A 22810-nucleotide genomic window follows, 5' to 3' on the forward strand; every position below is an offset into this window, starting at 1 on the left:
AGGTATATATAAAGAACTAGAAGACAGGTCTGATCTGGCTGCAGGCTCCCATGTCTGCTCCATGGATCAACAGACATCTGGCCTTCCAGGTAGGTGGTCCCTTCCTCATTATTCCAGGTGCTTGGTCGGAAAGAAGAGAGGACTTTGCTTCTATCAAGGACATGCACAAAACTTTAGGACAAGTCAGGGTTTGATAAGTATTATTGTAGCTAAGATGCTGTTAACTTTTTTGTAGTAAGTTGAAAGACTTCCAGGCAATTTTTAGTATGCTTGTATGTTCACTATGAGTCACCACATGTCCAAAGGTTGACTTTCTATTTGATTTGTAATTACAGACATGTAGGCTTATCATTCTCCAAGAGATAGTTTGGGAGATCAACTTAGCCTAAACCAACCCACTGATACACTGATACTAGAATCCATTCATTCCTTTAAGAAGCATTTACCCAGTTTCTTCTATTTGCCGGAATATACTAGTCACAGTGAATACAGCAACTGGAAATACAGCACTAGATTTCAAGGAGCCCAGTACCTTGCTGGGTACAACCTTGTTGACTTCTCGTGTGTTGTCTCATTTGTATGAGAGTTCACAGTGGAGGGCACAGTTAGAACAGAAAGTTGCTTACTGTGTATAAAGTCAGAGCAAAAGAATGTGGCAAACTTTTCTACCAAGTGAGCAGGAATGTTCATTTTAACTGATCAAAGCACTTAAGGACAACAGTAATTCTTATTCTCCATTTCTCTCTTTTACCGATTTGCAAAACTATCATTATCTTATACCAAGCATGTTACAGGGTGATTGAAAAGATTCAGTTTTGTTTTTGATTTTGTTTTGGATCAGCTGTGTTCAAGCTATGTTCTCATTGTGTACACCTTGGCTCTGGATGTAAATTTGATATGATTTCTGATTTTCTTGATCTGATTGTGTAAACTTACTCAAGATTGATTTTTATATTTTTATTTCAATGGGTAACTATTAATTTTCCTTTTCCTTAAATTTACCTGAAGTGAGGCTCAGTGGACCACAGAAAATAAAGGAAGGAGAGTCCATGTCAAGTCCATAGATTATGAGAAGCTGGCATTTGAGCTTAAAGGATGGATAGAATTTCCATAGTAGAGACTGGAGTAGGTAACATTCCAGGAAAGGAAGCTGTTGGGTCTCAAAGGTCGAAAAGGGTAAGTCCCCTTGCTAGTCTAGATTATAAAATACAAACAGATGGTTAGTTAAATACCTCTGGACCAAAGAAGTCCTTGGAATCCTGGCTCCTTTGTTGTTATGTATGTATTTAACAAACAATGAGAAGCTCACTGAGGATGAATGATAGCAATAGGGCTGAAGAACAAAAGATTGAAAACAGTCCAAGTGTCCTTCCATAGGGGACTGGTTAAATGAAAATAATTCAAATGTTCTTCCCTAGGAGACTGGTTAAGTAGAATGTGGTACATCCATATAATGTGATACTGTATACCAATTAAAGCATTATATATCTATCTGTAACATCAAGGATTTACTTAACTAAGTAGGGAACTAGCAGGATGCCAAAGCTAGTTCAAAAACATATAGGAGTAATAGAAATACTTTTAGTCATGGAAAAAAAGAATTCTGGAATGTGATTGCTGCAGTACTAAAATGATTATTGTCCTATAGGTGATAAAACTATAACCTTTGAGAATCCATTTACGTCTCTATAGAACAATATTCATTTGCATTGCTATCAGACAAGAATCGTTTGCATTGTCATCCATTTTGTACAAGTGAAATACCCTAATCCACAGGTTGGCTCTTTTTTTTTTATTGAGTTCACATTGATTTATAACATTGTGTAAATTTCAGCTGTACGTCATTATTGGCAAACTTTTTCTGTACAGTAGTAAATATTTTAGGCTTTGTGGGCCGTATAAGCTCTCTGTCCTATATCACCTGTTTTTTGTTTCTTTTGTTTTTGCAACCCCTTAAAAATGTAAAAACCATTTTTAGCTCATGGGCTGTACAAAAACAGGCAGCTGTCTTGATTTGGCCTATGGGCCATAGTTTACAGACTCCTGATTAGGGCCTAATCAATAGTAAGTAATAAAACAGAACAAAGATATTATCCTAGAGAACAGGTAATCCTTGGGTGAGCCAGTTAGACAGTGTTCCATTATGCCGTTCGAGGGACGTCCATTATGTATTTGTCCTTTTGTCTATTTGCAGGTTTGGGGTATATATGTATTTTCTTAACAGGGGTGTCTGCTGCCATGAGAGTATTTTCTAGGGGTATATGAATGTAGTCCTCCGAGGGCATGGGTTAAGTGGGAAAATCAGTGCTAGTCAAATGATCACACAATCAGAGGTATCATTGCAAGTGTGTCCAGTTCTATGAAGGAGAGATGGGCAGTGCTATGCGAGTTTGGGAGGCCAGAGGGGACTTTCCTCATAAAGTGATGCTTAAAATAAGAACTGAAGGATAGAGAGGGGTTAACCTGGAGAGGAGGAAAGAGAACGGCAAGCCAAAGAATTAACAGTGGAGATGTGGCTGGTGACTGGAGGGAACAGAGAGGACCCGAGTCTGAAAGAGGACCTTTGTTGCTGGAGGGAAAGAGTGAGGGAAGCTGAAGAGGTAGAGCCTTCTGGGTGGGGTGACCAGGCTAACCTCTCTTCTAGAGCTGTCCTGGTTTACTGGTGTCATAATTAATCACCCTCTTTCACTCTCAAAGTGTCCCAGTTTGGATGATAAATAATATGGTAAATGGGTCATGTTAAGAAGTTTGCTCCTTCACATCAAATCAATAGGAAGCCATTGAAGAATTTTAAGCCGAGCAAGTGTGATATAACCAGATTCGCATTTAGAAGGATGGCTGCCTTGTGGATGATGGATTTGGGTAGGTCACAGGGGATGTTAAATTGCTGGTTACTAGGAGATTTATCTTTCAGCTTAAACAACTTGTTAAATTTTCTCAGTGGCAAGTCAATTCAGGAAAAAAGAAAAATCAGGGAAATGTGTTTGATGAAATCAGTTGGTCAGTGGTAAAGACTGTTGCTTTGGTAGCCTCACATAGATGAAGACATTTTACCGTGCATTTAGTTGTAACTGATGGCTTGTGTAGATTTGTTTGCCACATAGTCACGTTCTGTTCATGTGCTCCCCTGGGCATGGATAATGAGAAGACTAAAATGGAACTATTGCAATATGCTTTAGATGTCTAGAATACAGAATCACAAAATTAGGAGGAGGATTTTGTGCCAAAGACTAAAAACTCTACGAGGGCGGGGACCACCACTGACTTGTTCACAGTTATATCCCCAGCATGTAGCATTCAAGAAAATTGGCTGAATAACTGAAAGAATGAACTACCCACCTCCATCAAGAACTTTGTTTCTTAAAAATCTTAAGTACAACATTCATAAAGCTCCTTAAACTTTTATCCCTTTGGCTTAGAATCTCTGAATGAAGACTATGGTAAAGATTATAGAAGTAAAAGTATTTACCAATAAATCTGAAATATATTCCCTATTAACGTTTTTTGTTCTGGATCGAAGGACAGTTTGACATAATATTTTGCTTAGGAGTAGAGATGGTAAAACCAGTTTCCATCAGAAAAACGAATTAATTTCATATAGTTGTTTTTGAGAACAAATTAAAAAATGTATCTGCTTCGTTCATTTTTCCAGTATTCCTATCTGGCAAATAAGAACCGGGAAGAAAAACTTAATTAAAACTGAGTATGAAGATATTAAAATCATTATGATATGAATGAATAAATCAGATTAACTATATATTGTTCTGTAGGCAATTTAGATGCTATAAATACAGGACATATGCATAAACATTTAAAATCACAAGAACACTTTAATAAGATTTAGAACTCCCCCACCAGGAGTATGATAGTAATAAAATGACAGAAACTCATACTCCTTAAATTTAATCTTTAAAAATTAATACATTTATTTAAAGATATGTCTCTTCTATAAAAGAAAAATAAATATGAAAATTTATCAAAGAGAGAATCTTCAGCAATTTGATTAACCACTGGGTTAATGTCTAGACTGTGAGAAAATTGCCCACTTTTAGCACCTTTTATTAGTTTTCTTTTTTCCTTTAATTACGTGATAAATCTGATGTCATAATATTTGGAAAATGCCCTCTGCTCTCCGCATGGTCTCTGATGCTCACTTCTTGTGCTGAGGCCCTCGGCGCTCCTCCCGAGGCTGCTGCGGCGCGGGGCAGTGTTGGCAGTTCTCCACGTAGCACTGCACCTGGAGCGGGGTGGGGAGGAGTGTTTTCTTGCTCTTCACAGCTCTTATAAAACCACTGTTAGCACTTCCTCCCTCAGTATCCCCCAACCGCATCCTTCTACCAGCCCATCTTTGAAGGGCATTTTCTCAGCTTCTGACGTCCTGCACTGAGGGCGGTGGCTTCCTACCATTCCGTTCTCTTGGCGCTCTCACCATTTAGTATGTATATAGTAGCTGACTTCCTACGATCTCTCCTTCCCACTTCTAACCATCATCCTTGGTGTCTTTAATTAGCCAGGAGGATCATCTCGGCTACACCCTGGCCTCTCACAACCGATCTTCTCCCTTTCAACAACCTTTTCTTCTACTCCAGGGGTCAGCAAACTTTTTCTGTAAAAGGCCAAATAGTAAATAGGGTCTATTTGGGCCATAGAGTCTTCGTTGCAACTACTGAAAGACTGCAGTTTTAGCTTGAAAGCAGCAGTTGATAATACAGAAATAAATGGACTTGGCTGGTTCCAGTAAAACTGTGTTTACACAAAAACAGGTGAAAAGCTGAGTAGGGCCTTGGAGGAGATGAGGTAGTGAGCCGTACCTGGGGGAGGAGAATTCCAGGCAAGGACACAGCGAGGGCAAAGACTGAGGCAGGAGCTTGCCTGGAGTTCTCAGGAGCAGCAAGGACGCCAGTGGGTGGAGCGCAGTGAGCTGGGAAGGGTGGTGGTGGAGACACCAGAAAGGTGAGTGGGGGAAGGGAGGCGGGCTTCCTGGACTTGATGGGCCGGGAATGGGATTTTGAGTGACGCAGAGGCAGCTAGAGAGCCATTGGAGGACTCTGAGCAGAGGGGCAATAATCAGATTTAAGTCTTAACAGGATTGTTCAGGCTGCTGTGGTCAGGACAGTGAGGGGACAGGGTAGAAACAGAGAAATTTTTCCTCAATATATATTTTGAAGGATTTGCTTATTGGATTTTAGGTATGAGAGAAAGGAGCCAAGAATTACGTTGAGGTTTTAATCCTGAGCAACTGGAAAGATACAGAAGATACTGAGTGGAGCAGGTTTTAGGGGAAGATCATGAGTCTTTGGGTTTGTTTGGTTTGAGATGTCTGTGACGCAAGCAAATGCAACAAATGTTTGCGATGTCTGGCATTCGTTATAACTTTCCTGATTTCATGATAAACGGACAATTATTCTTTACTTTAAAAAAAATCATTGACCCGGGTGAACTGTTCCACTGAATGCTTAACCAAAAACATATTACCAGGTACCTGATGCTGACTGATCCTGACTGGTGTAACAATGCCCTAGCTATATTTATTAATAACCCTTATTATTCCAATCTAATTCATGAATAAGTTTATAAATAACTTTCATGTTTTTCCTCCATTGTGAGCCTAAGCTCACAGTATGTTCTTTTCCGTTTGCTTCGTGTTTGTGTATATTATTCAGAGGAAATAAACTGGTATTTTTAAGTACTTTCAGCATAAAAATAGTTAATTGAAAAATATTATGAGATAATAGAATATGGGTGCCAGCTACAGTTTTACATTGCATTTTTTATCATTTTAGTAGAATTTTAAACTCACACTTTTCCTGCTTATAGGATAACTCAAGTTTGGAAATATACTATCTGCAAGAGGTGAATTTTCAGAAGGGAGTTTGAAAGATGAGAGAGCCTTTGGGCTGGCGTGTCTCTAGGGAAAGTTCGGTTGCACGTGTTAAGATAATATGGTAGTAAGTTGCAAAGAGAGGATGATCTAATAAGTTTTTCCATTCACTCTGTTCTCCTAGGTCTATTGTCAGAAAAGCAACTCATCTGCTTGGTACATTTTTGAAGAGGGTGTATTTTTAATTTGGCAAGATAAATGTTCTAAGTTTTCTCTCTAGTTATTCATTAAGAACAAATCCAAAATAAAGTGAAGTATGTTTTAAGCTTAAATTTGTTGGAGTGTTGAAGAGGGAAATATCTCACATTCAGGGAATTGTATGCAACCTTGTATTGGTAATAACTGTATGTTAATTTTCCCTACTGTTGATGAGCCACAATCATCCAGAGATGTAGAAGCAGAGTTGGAAAGGACTTTATAGGATCCTCTTAAAGGATCATATAACCCAGTGCTTATGAAATATTTTTTCTGTGATCTACAGTTTAAAAAAAAGGCTTTATATCATGACCCAGTGTGCAATATATATATGTATGTGTGTAAAACTCAAGTAAAAGTTTCACAAAGCTGTAGTTACCTTAACTGTGAAATGCACTTCGATATGTCTTATTCTTGTTTTAAATGCTACCTTGATCTGCACTTTGAAAAAAAGATCCTTATCTGGTCCGTCCTTTGGCATGATTCAGTCTCCTTCCTGTGTGATATCCTGAGTTTATCATAAATCACATGGCCTTTGTTTAATCTTCAAATGTAGCAAATTACTACTTTAAAACATTTAATGTGCTTGTATCTTGCTGATAGATATGGAGCCAACTGAGCAGCCTGGTGTGCAATGATCAACAATGGGGCTTCTCTTTTTGACCCAGATTATAGGAGGCAGAGTAGTGGAACTGCCCTGGTTCTACAATCAGAACTATAGTGATGCTGTTCAGGTACTTAGAGCAGAGGAATTACCAGTGGCTGTTTTTTTGTCTTAACCAGACACTCTTACATATATAATACAGAGCAGATATGTGTGTGCATTTTTATAAATTTAACATAAAGATGGAATCAGCCCAAAGCTCTGTTGGTTCTTTATAATTAAAGTACAATATGGAAGTGCACCATCCTGAGATTTCTGTAAATGCAAGTCATCTGATGACAGCAGCTTGTTTCTTTTTTAATATTCCTAATGCTTAAGGCTATCTATGAGTGATCACCGATGAGCTTTATATAAGTATCAGAAAATAGAATAACAAAAAGATAAGGCAAGAAAAAGGAAAATGAAGAAAGTTGGAACCACTTATTGAACTACATAAATGATATTGATGCATAATTGAAGGAGGAAAGATTTCTTAAAATAAAGGAAACTTGACGTGAGTACTAACTTTTCCAAGAAATGAAATCACTTTTCCAAAAACAAATTATAATAAGTAGAATGGAATCATGCAATTAAAGTATGCAACAAGATAATCTCAAATTATTTTTCAAAGAAAACAAAGACTATTTCTAGATATTAGTAGTCTTAGTAATAAGTCCATAATTTAATTTCCACTCATGTATGTAATTTTATTACAAATGAACAGGAAAGGGTATTAAATGAATTATTCATTTATTTTTGTATTTCATTAACCATCGCTGAAATTCTATATTTAGCCATTTATGACTTTTTTCTTTCCAGCAAAAGTATTGATTGTTGTCTCATGCTGTTCAAAGTGTCCCGTGGTTGATGTAGCTGGTAGCCATGTCGGTAGCAGTCGCTAGGCATGTCTCCTCACTTTCTACCATCTTCCCAAGTTGAAATTCTCCTAAGTAATAAATATTTTGACCAGCCAGAAGCCCCTTGAGCAATCTGGGTTTATAACTAGCTCTGGCATATTAGAAAACATCACGATTTCTTCTAGTCAGCCCTGAATGTTACTAACCTGATCCTATAGATATTGAAGCTGACTTTTAATCTGAAATCAGGAATTAGGGTAGGAATTTGGGAATAAGGATGGAGACCAGGGTCAGCAGAGTTAATATGCTTTGACCTTCAGGGCTGATGTGGGGATACAGTGACTTTTTTGTGTGTACTTTTAAAATAGTGTTAAAGTTAATATGGATGGCATTTTCCACTGTTTTCATGTCATAATTATATTTTCTTTTTTCAGTAACTTCTTAGTTTGAGATCCTTTTTCTTAAATATAAGCAGTGAATTGCTTTTAAATGTAATTTGATGTTAGTTAATATTAAGTTTAAAAAGATTTTCAGGTCACTACAAGAAAAATATTTGAAATTTTATTAAAACAATTTTTGGATCTCTGATGTTAAAGTTATTTTAATTTTTGAGTACTGAATAATGGCTTATTTGGCATTTATTAATGGGGCATATTGCTAAGAATTTTTTCAAAAATACATATCCATTATACGACTTTAGGAATTTGTGTTCAAATATCTAAAATTAGAACAGAGCATAGTTTCTATGCTTGACGAGTTTGGTTGCCTTAGCCAGCTAAGGCAAATTCTCAAACTTTTTATGCCCAAACTTTAAAAGATTATGTTAAGACAAGTGAAGAAAATCAAAGTATAAGTTCTATGAGACTATTGACTTTGACAACAGTAACAACAAAAGAAAAATCCATATATTTATTTAAAGTAAAATAAACAATATACATGGATCTATATTTCAGAGACATAGAGTACATATATTTTTCAAATATATGCAACCTGAATTAATATATTTTATGTTGGAGAGAGAAAAAAATGATGTTGTTTTATTAACTGTATTACTTGCATTAAATAGAGATTAGGAAAAACAAGGTATGTGTACAAGTTTGCCTTCAGTTTTCTAGACATGTTAGTTTGATTTTGAATTTGGTTTTCAGTGTTTCTGTGTTTTCTATTTGGAAACTTTTCTCTCTAGAAATGATCAGTTTTGTCGCAAAAGAGCCAGTAGTAATGGTTGAGCTGAAATTTCTATTGAGTGGTGCCATGTGACTGTTATAATGTCTGAGACTAGTCAGTTTTCTTTTTTTTTAATTAACAAATGAACTCAATGTTGGCATCTCTCTTTTGAGAAGGCTTGGCGTATTGCATGGCCAAGCTTGGCTATTGCTTGCTCTAGCTGTGAAATATAATTAACTGCTGATGAGAATATAAAAAGTATCTGACTTACAAGCTGCCATTTTTGCATCCCAGTGTATGAACCAAATCCAACTACCTCAGTCCTTGCAACATAGCAAAGCTAAAAATGCAAAATCTACCTCATTTATAGCCAGGACTATTGCTCAGAGCTGACAAACAGTGATTATGAGGATGCAATACAATCTGTTCTGTATGAATATCTCTATTAGTGTTATGATAACATTGGCAGCATTGCCTTACCATGTTCAGTTTTAGAGATTTATACTAACTCTTTCACATTTTGAGGTAAAATATTCTTTTTCTGCTAGAAATTGCTTATGATAATGAAAGAATTATTTGAGGACAATGGATCAGTCACACATTTCAGATCGTCCTTCCTGTTTTATTTATCTGTTGTTGGCTAACAACTCCCACTCCAAATTTGATGGCTTAAAACAACGTCACTTTATTATTTCTCGTGATTCTGTGGACTGCCTGGGCTCAGGCAGATGATTGTTCTGCTCCACGTGGTGTAACTGAGGTCACTTGCACAGTTGCATTCAGCTATGAGCTCTGCTAGTATTGGCCTCTCATCCTCCAGGGTGTCTCTCCATGTGGTCTCTTGTCTTAGTCTAACCTGAACTTTTTTTTAGCCACATAGCGTGTGGTTTCCAAGAGGACAGCTCCAGTGTACAGAGCTTATTAAGGCTCTGCTTGCATCACTCATGCTAATCACTCAAAGCAAGTCACATGACCAAGCCCAGAGGCTCTGGGGGAGGGGCACTGCACAAGGACATGAATATTGATAGACGTGATCCATTGGGGGCCACCAGTGTAAGAGGCTGCCACATCTCCATAAGTAAATTCTAGTAGAGAGCAACAGGTAGTGAGTTTGGTTGTATGGAGGAGTGAGAAGGGGTATAATTTGAACCAAATACTATGTTGTATAAATAATTTCACAAAATTATAATTACCAACCTTGATTTTATTTGGAGGATGCTGTTAGGAAATGGAGAGGGAAAGAAGTATACTGAAATTGAGACAAGTGACTTCATATCCTAGTAGTCTCTCTTGAAAGATAATAAATCACCATAAAAGAATATGTTCATTTCCTTTTGATAGAAATGTTCTTAATATGTGTCAAAATGGATAGGATGCACCTTATAAGTGATTTTGACATGGTTTCTATTTAGAGTCTAATTCTTCTTCTTTTTCTCTCTTCTCCCTTGCACACCCATTTCTACTCCTAACACACACACACACACACACACAAACTCACGTACACACACCTCTTTTTCCATGTTATCATAGTGTCCATGACATGAAATGTTAATTCGGAAATGGAAATAATTTATTTTAAATTTTTGATATTTTACATGTTGTGTAAGTTTTCCAGATTCTTAACTAATTAGGAATTTTGGTACATTAAATGTCCTATCAGGTAAAATAGCTGAGTCACTGGAAATTCTAACATTCTTAATTTGAAGTGAAGAGGAGAATTAACAATTTTCTAGGGATTTAGGAAGTATAGAGAGAGACAAATGTGGCCAGTATTGACTCTGTATCTTAGTCATTGTCTAGCTGTCTCCATATCTCCCAAATTATAGCATCACATTTTAAACTTTCTACACTCAAAATGTTTTTCTCTTTTTATATAAATAGTTTTTTAGTTAACATTGCTCTTCTTTCTCTAGTCACCATAACTATTTTTTCCTCTTTTAAATATTACTTTGCCCTGACAAACCAATTCAGACTCTACAAGGTATTTGGGGAGTAGTTTGTTGACAAATGTATTTTAGAGTGTCCATATAATATTCTGAGTAAGTACCAGGTCTTTGGAATCCTCCGTCTCTGGATTTTGGTCCTAGCCTGGTAACTTATTAGTTTTTTAAGCCTTGGAAGTTTCCTTCACCTCGCTAAGTCTGTGCACATTCATCTGTAAAAGAGGTTGGGAAAGTATCCTCATGGTGGTTGTGTATATTAACTAAAATAACTCTTGCAAAAATTATTTGCGTTGTGCTTGACAGAGTAAGCAGTATTGTTATAAATTTTATTATATCTTTTAACCCCTTAAATGAAATGAAGTATTAAACAGGAAACTTCTATCACATTTGAATAAAATGATTTCTTTCAGGTTATCACAAGGTCCCATTTGATCTTATTTGGCATCTTTGTGGAGCTAGTACTTAGCTAGCAACTCCAGTGAAATCATACCCGAACATGGGACAGGAAGAGACAGCAGTGCTTCCATGATAATTTGAATACAAACTACTAGATTGACAATATATGCAAGAGAGAGAGGAAAAGGATCAAGCCTTGGGTCAACTAAACTTTGGAAATATTTTAGCCTCAGAAGAACTTTTTCGCCCCTTATAAGTCCCATATTGAGTTCCCTAGAATTTAGAATTTTATTCTAGGTAAGAACTGTGACACTGTTTCAGTTTATGAAAGTGCATTTCTTCATAGACTTGATTTTGCCTTGGAACAAACTTCAGAAAAGAATGACTGCCAAGATGTATTATAACCTGTTTTCTTAAATGCTTTTCTCATTATCTTCTTTAACATTTCTCTCTAAAAGCGTCTGAGGGACGACTGTAATTAGGTACTTGTGTGCACCCATATGTGCAGCTATGGCACTGACAGAGCAGTCCTAGTGAGAACGCGGTGCATGTGTGCCGATGCGCCTTTCCGGGCTGGCCGTGCGGTCCATCTTGGGCTAACAGCTGTGGTGAGCAGAACAGCCTGTAATTCCTTTGGTGTAAAAATGAGTTAACAGTTATTTATAGAGAATAATTAATATAAGTTTTTGTAAAAGTAAACACAATTTTCAAACCTTGACAAACCATTAAAAAGGCAAAAAAGGATGGAAGATGGATACTTTCGCCTGCAGAAAAGGCTTGAAGAGAAATAGATGATATCTGTGATTGTGTGAGACACTGTCTTCCAGACTCTGAGAATAGTAGTTAGAGAGTTAAAAGTTTTAAAAGGAAGCAAACTCATCCTCAAAGTAATTGTAAACATGTAGAGACTATATTACATAGTTTGGTTAATAAGTGAAAATCGTAAAATTTTGTTTAGGTTCTGTTTTTCCAGTTCTTTATTTTAAAAATAGAAGTGGAAGGGAGTAGAGAGGGTCATAAAGAAAGAAAGAATAAAAGAAGGAAGGGACTGTGTGCATATTTATTCCAAAAAAAGACGATGCTGTTTTTTTCTGCTTTATCAGTAACATCATTCATTCAGAATTAATCTCATCAGGTCAAATGGCTGGTTGGAAATATTAGAGATTATTTTGGAATTATGTGATGCACAAGGAGTGAACTTGACCAAATGGTCTCTATTTGACCGTTATCATGTGCTTCCTGGCTAAATGCTTTTGTGAAGCTGGTTTTGAGCAAAACCAATAATATCCTGTGTTTGATCATCAGGCTTGCACCTGGCCTGCTCTTGACTTGTTCAAAAAGTAATCCATTTCCAAATGATGATTATTTCCAAGTATTAATAGAGTAGTGGTAATCATGCTAAGAAAGTCTTATTCCAGATACAAGTAGAAATTAGTACCGCTTCTCCAGGCGTGCCTGAAATTCCCCTTCTGTGTGGCTCTGCAACTCTGATCTGAGCACTTGAGATCCCATGTCCACCTGAAGCTTTTACCTGAGACGTGGTCGTTCCCTCCTGCTCACATTGTGATTTTTATTTTCAGTTTAACTTTGATAACATGGAAATCCATCTTATTTTCACAGAATAACTGAGTTCTGTAAGTAGACATACTATTATTTGAACTCATTTAAACACAGATTGGGTCACAGCTGCTCAATGAGATATCCGTGAAACTGTGTCATTCAAGAAAAGCACAGAGTTATCAGCCGTGACCTGGCTTTCTTTGCTGTGCTGGATGACTACGAACAGAAGATGCATCATCGAGCCAAACTTTTGATTTTCTTTGGCAGTGTAAGTTTAAACAAAGGTAGCAGGCATCTCTGATATTGGCAGATTGAAGAATAGCCTTTGTGCAATTAAAGTTACAGGGGAATTGTTTGTACATCAATTGTTTTATTTTAGACACATATAGGTATACTGAGCTTTGGTGAAAATTTCTGTGCAAAAACTTGAAAGCATGCCTAACACATGGTATAATAAATGCTCACAAACCAAAAACCATCTACTGTGTGCCAAGTCTCTGTGAGCGAAGCAAAGACTTATGAAATACGGTTCCTGTTCAGTAGTATTGATGAGAAAGAAATTCTATATACTGAAGAAAGGACGGTTATTAGAGTTAGTTAATAAAAACAAAATATGCTGCATCTGCGAATGAGAAACAAGATGAGGAGAGGGAGACTGCAGTGTGTCCACGTTTCATGCACTCAGCAGACAAATAAGGGGTCCGAGACTGAACTGCATTGGCCACATTCCCAGTTGCCTACATTATGGGCCCCCCCTCATGTTAATGATAATAGAAAATCTATATTTTACAAATGATAATCTATATTTATGGGTGAAGCAAAAGTCTCTCCTTCTTTACCTTGGAGAGATTTCTGGAGAGGGATTTGGAAAAGATTTTAATAGTGGGCATTTTAATAAGGGTATCTAAAGGGGATGGAATTGGATTGTAAGAAAGAATTATGTTAAATCTATGAGCTTGGGAATTTCATGGGTACTACAGACTCCTTCTGTAGATGACTGTAGTTTGTGTGACAATCAGATGTTCTTTTGAATCCACATTTTCTTTGTGGTGGTCATCACTGCATGGGGACATACTACGAACAGGTTGTAGTAGAAATCATTATCCTTTGGTGGTGACTTTTCAAAAGCAATTGAGTCCTACAAGTTGTTGATTTTCCTGCCCTCTGTTGCTCCCAGTGCCACCCCACGTGATCTGGGTAAACAGGAAGAGTTTACCATCTAAGAGGGCAAGTTGGGGAAGGCAGAGGACTTAGGCAAAAATAGATAGCAGAAAAAGCAGTGGTAAGTTTTACATGTGTGGTTTAGTTTAGAGGAGGTGGTGAGTGTTTTAATTCCGAAGAGAGAAACATTGGTTTCAACTAGTTATTAGTGAAAGCCTAGCTCACTGGAAAATTTAAAGTCGTATTAATTTGAGGAACTAGTAGGTTATTTTACTGAAAGTTCTAGCTGTACATTTTTGGCTGATGACTTGGTAAATGGATTTTGGTGACTTGAGTTTAGAAGTCGCATAATAAAAACTGTTTTGACAGGTTGGCCAGGGAGTGCTATGTAGAAATTTCCCGGAAAAAAGAGAGAGCAGAGGCAGGGAGACCATTTACGAGACTCTGAAAAGGATCCCTCTTGCTGCCTGTTGTCTGATCAAGGCATGTGCTGGTGAAGACCTGTCCTAGGCTGAGAGCAAAGGGGGTGGCAAGGAGGGACTTTCAGTGGAGAATTGCTAGAACCTGGTAACTTGGGATGTATGGAGATACGTTATAACAATTGTTAACATTTATCTAGTTTTTACCTGGCAATATGTGAATTTATTTTACTTTTATTGTCTCATTTAACTTTTTAAACTATTTTATTAAGTATAGGTACTCTTATCACTACAAGTTAATTAATTTGCTTGAGATCACACCATTAATAATTGTCAGAACCAGGACCTAAACCTTAGGTCTGTCTGAACCCAAGCCCTGCTGGGTTCTGGGATACTGACATATCAGAGGCTAAAATAAAGAGTGATGCTAACATTTTTAGTTAGTAGACAGATGTCCTTTAGAAGTCTGGCTTAATGTTGATCATTGGCATATGAATAACACAAGCTTTTCTTCTTTTTCCTTTTTTTAGTGCGGCTTCATGACAGCATATCAGAAGAGGGCTTCCATTACTTGGTGTTTGATTTGTAAGTACAATACACTTTGTGGTCATTTATTTTTGCTTTCTATTTGAAATCCATTTTGAATTAAACATGATTGTTCACCAATTTACGGTCCAAATTAATGACCCTATAATATTTTTTAAATGTTCTTCCAATATCATTCAACTCTAATTCTTTTGAAAAGAGGCAACTGCTCAGCAGTGTTTATTTAAAATTAAGTTAATCTATAAGTGAAACAGTTAGGAATCTGTTTCCTTTTGGATTGTTCATTATGATATTCATAAGTACTTTCACTTTTACCTTGGGGTACAAAAGTGGCTGACATAAGCATAATTTTCCATTGAATTTTTTTAAGATTATGCATAATTTGTTATCTTACGTAAAAAGAAGACTCAAGGAAGGATCTTTGAGGCTGGTTAATTCAGGGATTCGACAATATCATCAAACTCCTGTCTTTAGCCCCAGCTTATATTGGCTTTGTTCTCAGACTGGTATGATTCAAGTTATTACCTGCAGACATGGCAATGCCCAGTGGAAGACATTGTCTCTTGTTCCTTTTTAGAATGAAAAATTTACCCTGTAAACCTCCCATTTCATCTCATTGGCCAGGACTGGGTCACATGCCCACCCCTACCCAACCACTGGCAAGGGGATTGAGGTTGTCAAGACCGACTTAGACCAATCAGGATTCATAAACTGAGGTTCTATCAACAAGAACAAAGGGAAATAATGATTCTTCAGGAGCAATCCACAGCATCTGCTCTGGCTGAGTGAGATATAATGAGACAGGCCACATACGTGGCTGGTAGGGATTTTATTAATAACACTTTCTGGAAATCAATTTGATACTATGTACCAGAAATGTCCATATCATTTGACATAGTAATTTCCCTTTTAGGAACAAAGTCCATGGAATGTATACTCTAAATTTAGATAAAGCTTTATGCCGAAAGATGTTCATTGCATTGTCTTTATAATGGGAAATAAAGAAAAGAAAGAAAACTAACTTAAGGATCCAGTAATAGAGAAACAGTTGTTTAATTACAGTAAATTCATATAATGGACTACTTACTCTCTAGCATTTTAATGTGATGTTTGGAGAATAGATAAGAAAAAAATACTGTTTCATGTAATATGAGTCTATAGGTAGGTTAGTGCTAGATTTGGTTAATTCGGCCCTTTAATGATGTCATTAAGAAACCAAGTTCATTCCATCTTTCTGTCTGTTCTCTGGAGTATGTAGGCTTGCCCTCTTGCTTAGGTTCCCTTATGGTCTCAAGTTGGCTGCCTCATTTTCAGGTATCACATTGACTTCCAAAGTCAGAAAAAAAGGGAATATTAATTCTATTGCATATATTTTTACCTATAGGGAAAAACTTTCTCAGCAGTTCCTCAGAAAATATGTTAATGAATTCTTATTTAGAATTGCTTTTCAGGCCCATATCTGAACCAAGTATTGGTAAAGGGAATGGAATTACAGCAATTGGCTTTGAGCAATCATAAATTCAATCCATATGTCTCAGAGGGAACTGGCCTTCCCTGAATCATGTGAATGCTCAATTAAAAACTAAATCATGGAGCCGGCCCCGTGGCTTAGCGGTTAAGTGTGCGCGCTCCACTGCTGGCGGCCCGGGTTCAGATCCCGGGCGCGCACTGACACACTGCTTCTCCGGCCATGCTGGGGCCATGTCCCACCTACAGCAACTGGAAGGATGTGCAACTATGACATACAACTATCTGCTGGGGCTTTGGGGAAAAAAAAGAGGAAGAGGATTGGCAATAGATGTTAGCTCAGAGCCGGTCTTCCTCAGCAAAAAGAGGAGGGTTAGCACGGATGTTAGCTCAGGGCTGATCTTCTTCACAAAAAAAAAAAAAAAAAAAAACCTAAATCATGGCTTTGATATCTAAATAAAAAGGGAATCTTTCCTGTTGGGTGGGCAGCCAAACATGTCTTCCATATTGGTGATCCATATGTGTGCTGGAGAAGAGAGATGATGCACAGTCCTACTGCACAGGCTCTCTGCATAGGCACAGTCCACCCATGGCTTGTTCATGTGGCTGTAGTTTGGCACTACTCCACGTTGCACTAGTCATTCTTCTTCAGTCTTTTTCAGAACTCACATGTTTACTTTTTCCATTGTTCTTTCTTCCTTCTTGATGTTCCAAGATTCCTTCTCTTATGATTTCCTTTCTTCTTTAAGAACTTCCTTTAGCTACTCTTTTAGAGTAGATATGCTAGCAACAAATTCTTAGTTTTCCTTTTTCTGAGAATGTCTTGATTTTCCCTTCATTCCTGAAGGATATTTTTGCTATATATAGAATTATAGGTTGACAATTATTTTAATGTTGTGCCAATTCCTTCTGAATTCTTTGGTTTTTGGTGAGAAATCTTATGTCATTCTAATTGCTTTGCCCTAAGGGTGAGGTATTATTTCTCTCTGGCTGCTTTAAAAATTTTTCCTTTGTCTATTGTTCTTAGAAGTTTGACTGTGGTATGTCTTGGCTTGAATTTCTTAGAGTTTATCATATTTGGTATTCATTTAACCTCTTGAATATGTAGTTTATATCTTCTGCCAAACTTGGGAAGTTTTTAGATGTTGTTAAATGCTTTTTCAGCCTCACTTTGTTTCTCCTCTCCTTCTGCAACTCTGATGACATGAATGTTAGATCTTTTATTATAGTCCCACAAGTCCCTGAGGCTCTGTTCATTTTTTTTCATTTTATTTTATTTCCGTTGTTCAGATTGGGTAATTTATATTTTTCTCTCTTCAATTTCACTTATCTTTTCCTTGTTTTTTTCCCATTCTGCTGTTGAGCTCATCCATTGAGTTTTTTATTTTAGTTATTGTATTTTTTTCAGTTCTACTGTTGACTTTTGGTTCTTCTATATATCCTCTATTTCTTTGTTGAGACTTTCTATTTTTTTTCATTTATGTCAAGTGTATTCATAATTGCTTTCTGAAGCATTTTTATTATGGCTGATTAAAAATCCTTGTCAAATAATTCCATCAGCATTGTCGTCTTGTTGTTGGTGTCTGTTCACTGTTTCTTCTCATTCATATTGAGATTTTCCTGGTTCTTGATTGTTGAGTGATTTTGTATTATATTCTGGATGTTTTGGGTATTATTTTACGAGACTCTGGATTTAATTTAAATCTTCTTTTTAGCAGACCTCCTCTGATACCACACTGGCAGGGCTAAGGAGGTGCCATCTTATTACTGACAGGTGGGGCTGGGAGCCCAGGTTTCCTGCTCAGCCTCCATTGACACCCCAAGGGTATGTCTCCGTACTGCTGGGCAGGTCTGGGAGCGCTGGGATTTTTTTTTTTTTTTTTTTTTTACGGTATTTAGTGACAGAAATGCATCTACTCTAATTTTTAGACCTGTTGATATTTCTTGATAGATTTGTTTTGTCAGATCTCCTTTGTATGTAAATCAAGGGTATGGTATTATAAACTGGGATATGTCCTTCATGCTGTGATGAATGCTGGAATGAAAAACACATCTGCTAATGCTCATTGCCTAAGTACGATCATTCAGAGTTGGGTTTGATCGCAGCTCTATCAGAGAACAAAAACTTTTCCTCTACCCTTTAAGTTCAGTGCATGAAGACATGTGAATTAAACTAACAAAAGACTGATTAACAGGAGAAAAGGCACACAATTTTTTCTTTTTTTATGTGTGAGGAAGATTAGCCTTGAGCTAGCATCTGTTGCCAGTCTTCCTCTTTTTGCCAAGTAAGATTGACCCTGGGCTAACATCCGTGCTCATCTTCCTCTACTTTATATGGGACACCACCACAGCATGGCTTGATAAACGGTATGTCAGTCCGCACTTGTGATCTGAACCCTCGCACCCTGGGCCACCGAAGCGGAGCACGTGAACATAACCACTACGCCACCGGGCCAGCCCCAGCACACAATTTTTATTAATATTTGTGTGCACACAAGTTCATAGAAAAGAAGTGAAACTAAAAGAAGCAGTTAGCCTCAGGGTGTCAACTCCTTTTCTTAGATGATAAGAATCACTCTTCTCTCCCTGGTACATGGAGCAGACACCTTCCTCAAAGGGAAATTTATATCCTGCTTTTGGGCAGATAAGGGGAGGGTAGAGAACTCTCTCTGTATTTGTTGATTCTCAGTTGCCTTTAGCTCAAAATAATCCTTATACCCAAATGGCATATTTTGGGGTGACTTGTTCTGATCCCCTTCAGCTACAAGAAACACTTCAGTGTCCTGCCAAATGTAAAAGGAGGCACCCTTCTTCCCCTGCCATGCCATTTTTCCACAGTCATCAAGTTATTTATAGCCACATTTTAAATTTTATAGGTTTCTATATTCCTTACTAAATGGAGGGAGTGATAAGAATCACATGGTTTAAAATAAAGTTTATTTTTTCATGCACCAGTTTTTATATTTAGCACTTAATAATTGGTGCAGAACATATAAAGAAAGCAGTTCATATGAAAACAAAAGAAGATTTTCAATTACAGTGGATCGTATCTGTAGCAATGATATTTGTTTGTGTTATTAATGTCTCTGAAACCAAGTGTAGAGACTTCTGAAGGTGCAGGTGTGCATTTGAACCATAGTAACATGAAATATGCTGCGTCAGGCAGTTGAACCTCTGCTTCTAGATTGGAGAGCTCAGACTCTTTGCAATTATTCTCAATGTTTAAAGTTTAAGAGGAGGGTTATCAGCAGTTCTCATCAAAATGGTTTGCCAGGGGCCGGCCCTGTGGCTTGGTGGTTAAGTGCGCGCGCTGCGATGCTGGTGGCCCGGGTTCGGATCCCGGGTGCGCATCGAGGCACCACTTCTCTGTTCATCCTGAGGCCGAGTCCCACATACAGCAACTAGAAGGATGTGCAGCTACGACACACAACTATCCACTGGGGCTTTGGGGGGAAAAAATAAAATAAACAAAATCTTTAAAAAAAAAAAAAAAATGGTTTGCCAGTAAATAGATTAATAAACTAGTTAAACACAATCCATTAAAGCACCCAGCTTGAGACAATTGGAAAACAATGATTAAAAGCGTAGATTTTCAATGACTAGAAAGAGATTATAACGGATATACATACATAATTCCTCTAAATTATCTAATTGTGGTGGTGGTATTCCATAAAGAGGAAAAGTAAGTAGCTTTAGAAAAATGCACATTTTAAACATAGTTTAAGAAAGTATGATCTTGGGGACCGGCCCCGTGGCTTAGCAGTTAAGTGCGCGCTCCGCTACTGGAGGCCTGGGTTCGGATCCCAGGCGCACACCGAAGCACTGCTTGTCTTGCCATGCTGAGGTGGCGTCCCACATACAGCAACTAGCAGGATGTGCAACTATAACATACAACTATCTACTGGGGCTTTGGGGAGAAAAAGGGAACAAAAAAAAAAAAGGAGGAGAATTGGCAATAGATGTTAGCTCAAGGCCAGTCTTCCTCAGCAAAAAGAGGAGGATTGGCATGGATGTTAGCTCAGGGCTGATCTTCCTCACAAGAAAAAAAAAAAAAAAAAGAAAGTATGATCTTAAAGATATCAATGAAATACTCATGTGGGAAAGTTGGAAGTCACTTGGCCAATCGGTTCCAAGATAAGATGACTCCTTGAATTCCTAAAGAAGGAATGTCCCTGTGTTTGTCCTTCTGATGATGGTTTTGGCAGTGTGGTACTTGCACATGCTTCCTGTGGAATGTCAGCTATTCAGAATCTAATGGGAGGTTCTATTTTTATAGGTGCATTGAGTCTTCTTCTAATGGAATACTTTCCCCTTTCTAAAAATGAAAAATAGAAGAGGCTATGAATTCTCTGAAAAATACTCTCTTCTTGCTATTTTAAATTTACATTTTTTATTCTAGTGTATCTATCCACCATTTCCAGCTACAAAGCATTGGTAGTCACTTTCGCAGACAGACTCAGGAATCAGTGGGAAAGGCCTGCAAGAAAGCAAAGACATCTTCACTGCAAATAATGAACTGCCTACTTTTTAGCATCATCCTTCCTCAGAGTTTGTGCCTAGCAGGGTTTTCAGGCACACCTCAGCAGCTCTGGGAGGCAAGAGGTGTGGGTTTATCTGACATCTAAGGGAAGGCAGGACAGTGAAGTAAGGGAGGTAGAATTGTAGTTCCCAAGGGAGAGGCCTGAAGGCAGAGCCACTGGCCTTAGGCAGACAAGGCAGATCCAGTCTGTTTCTAGGACTGATGGGAAATAAGGTCTTGACAAGGGCAGTCGTTTGAATGTGACATATAGATTTCAAGAACTGTATGTCAGAGAAGATCTGTATTATGTTGGGTGAATACATACAATGAAGTAGAGAAATATCACAGCTCTCTCTAAGTAAATGGATAAGAGAATAACACTTGGGTTGAATTTTGTAATCTCAATAGGGAACTAAAGTAGATAGATTAGATTAAGGTTTATTGGAAAGAGTGCTGACTCAGAATGAAAAGACTTAAGTTTCGGTCTCAAGGTACCCAGGGCTAAACATTGAACATTATCTTTTCTCTAAACCTCATTTTTCTCATATAGGATGAGGCTGTGGGACCAAATGAAAAATTTGTTAGATGTCTCTCAAGTCCTTTCCTGTTCTGTGAGGATGCCATTCTCATCAATTTGAGATTTCTAGTTGAATTAATGGACTCCTGATGTCATTTTTAAATAATAGGAAATTTCTTACAATTCTAAACTATTAGAGAAAAATGCTGTTATTATATCTTTAAAAAGAACTTCTTTTTTCCCTAGCAAAAATACATCTTGGTATGTGAATTACTTCTTTTTTTCCCTCTGTTTTAAAGTATTTGTGTTTTTGTCCCCAGATAAGAAATTCTATTCATCAAATACATAATGAGTGCCTACTAAATACAAGACACTGGGCCTAATGTGCTTTAGGGGAAAAAAACAGTGTTTCTGAACATTTTAAAATAAATGTCCCATTTTGATGAATTCAAAAAGGAATACTCTGATGTGCTGCTTCCCCCTACCCCATTTTATCATGTTTGTACCAACCAGAAAGCTTGGTCAAGTTGTATGTTTTATAGTTATTATTAGGAAAGCGTGTATGTTTTTTATTTTTGTAAATTTGAAATTATGTCTTAATATTAAAAATACTTTTCAATTTAGGACTTGGATTGGGGAGCTGATAGTTTTATTGGTAATATCAGGACTAAAGGATATGTCAGACACCATCTCTTTTTCAAAGATTTGATAATTTAGAAAGGGGATTAGATGGCTTTAAAACATCTGTGGTATAGACCAAATGTGCTAGAAGCTGTAGGGTTGCACAGGAGTTTGGGAGAGAGAGCCAGCATTCATTCAGCCAGGAATGTCAGGAAACACAGTGGGAAGAACTGAAGTTGGGGCAGACGTAATTATGTCCTTGGGAACATGCCTTCATTCAACATATATACACTTAGTGTGCGCTTACTCTGTACCAGGTAAATAAGCTGGTTGAAGGGAAGGTGAATGACAATTTTTTGCCTTCAGAAGAACTGAAAGCAATCTCATACTTGTTATGGTAAGGCATTCTTTCATCCACTAGAATATTTGGTTGCATAGCTAACAGGTCAGCAATGTGTACAAACACACACGGAGATGGTATAACAAGTTTCACGGTGTCTGTGAAGTCATCTGATGTGTGCCCTAGTCCCCTGGTCATCTTGATGGTTATTTAGCAGAATTCTTTTATTATGCTGGTAATACTCTCCTATAACTCACAAGGTGTAGGTATTCCATAGATATTCCAGTGTTTATTAAGTCTTTTCAGGGGTGGAGGGCTAGTCTGATTTTGCTGAATACCTTTTGCCTATTATTCGCAGCAAATTTTATCCCTCTTAAAACCTACCTAGTGGAGTATTTCATTTGATTTATATCGCTGTAACAGTGGGTATAGCAAACAGTAGTGGGAAATAGTTTTCACACTCAGATCAGAATGTGAAAGCACAGTGTTGAAGGCTATTGAGAACAAGTCTCTAGGTCAAACTCCTGTCAAGAGGCAGAAAATTAAGTCAGTAATTACAGTAGAGTGTGACTTGTGCC

At 37.4% G+C, this 22810-nt stretch overlaps 1 protein-coding gene across 6 annotated transcripts in view; it reads left to right on the forward strand.

Annotated features, from left to right (window-relative positions):
* Positions 1 to 22810, forward strand: part of CAMK2D (calcium/calmodulin dependent protein kinase II delta) — a 296028-nt gene that overhangs the window by 133949 nt on the left and 139269 nt on the right. For all 6 annotated transcript variants that reach the window (XM_087437704.1, XM_004426556.3, XM_014784565.2 and 3 more), the window contains exon 4: positions 14753 to 14807. In XM_087437704.1, the coding sequence (XP_087293830.1) occupies positions 14753 to 14807 (55 nt within the window). The remainder of the gene's footprint in view (positions 1 to 14752; positions 14808 to 22810) is intronic.

This window comes from Ceratotherium simum, chromosome 12 (assembly GCF_057802395.1).
Source record: "Ceratotherium simum simum isolate JZ-2026a chromosome 12, ASM5780239v1, whole genome shotgun sequence".
NCBI lineage: Eukaryota > Metazoa > Chordata > Mammalia > Perissodactyla > Rhinocerotidae > Ceratotherium > Ceratotherium simum.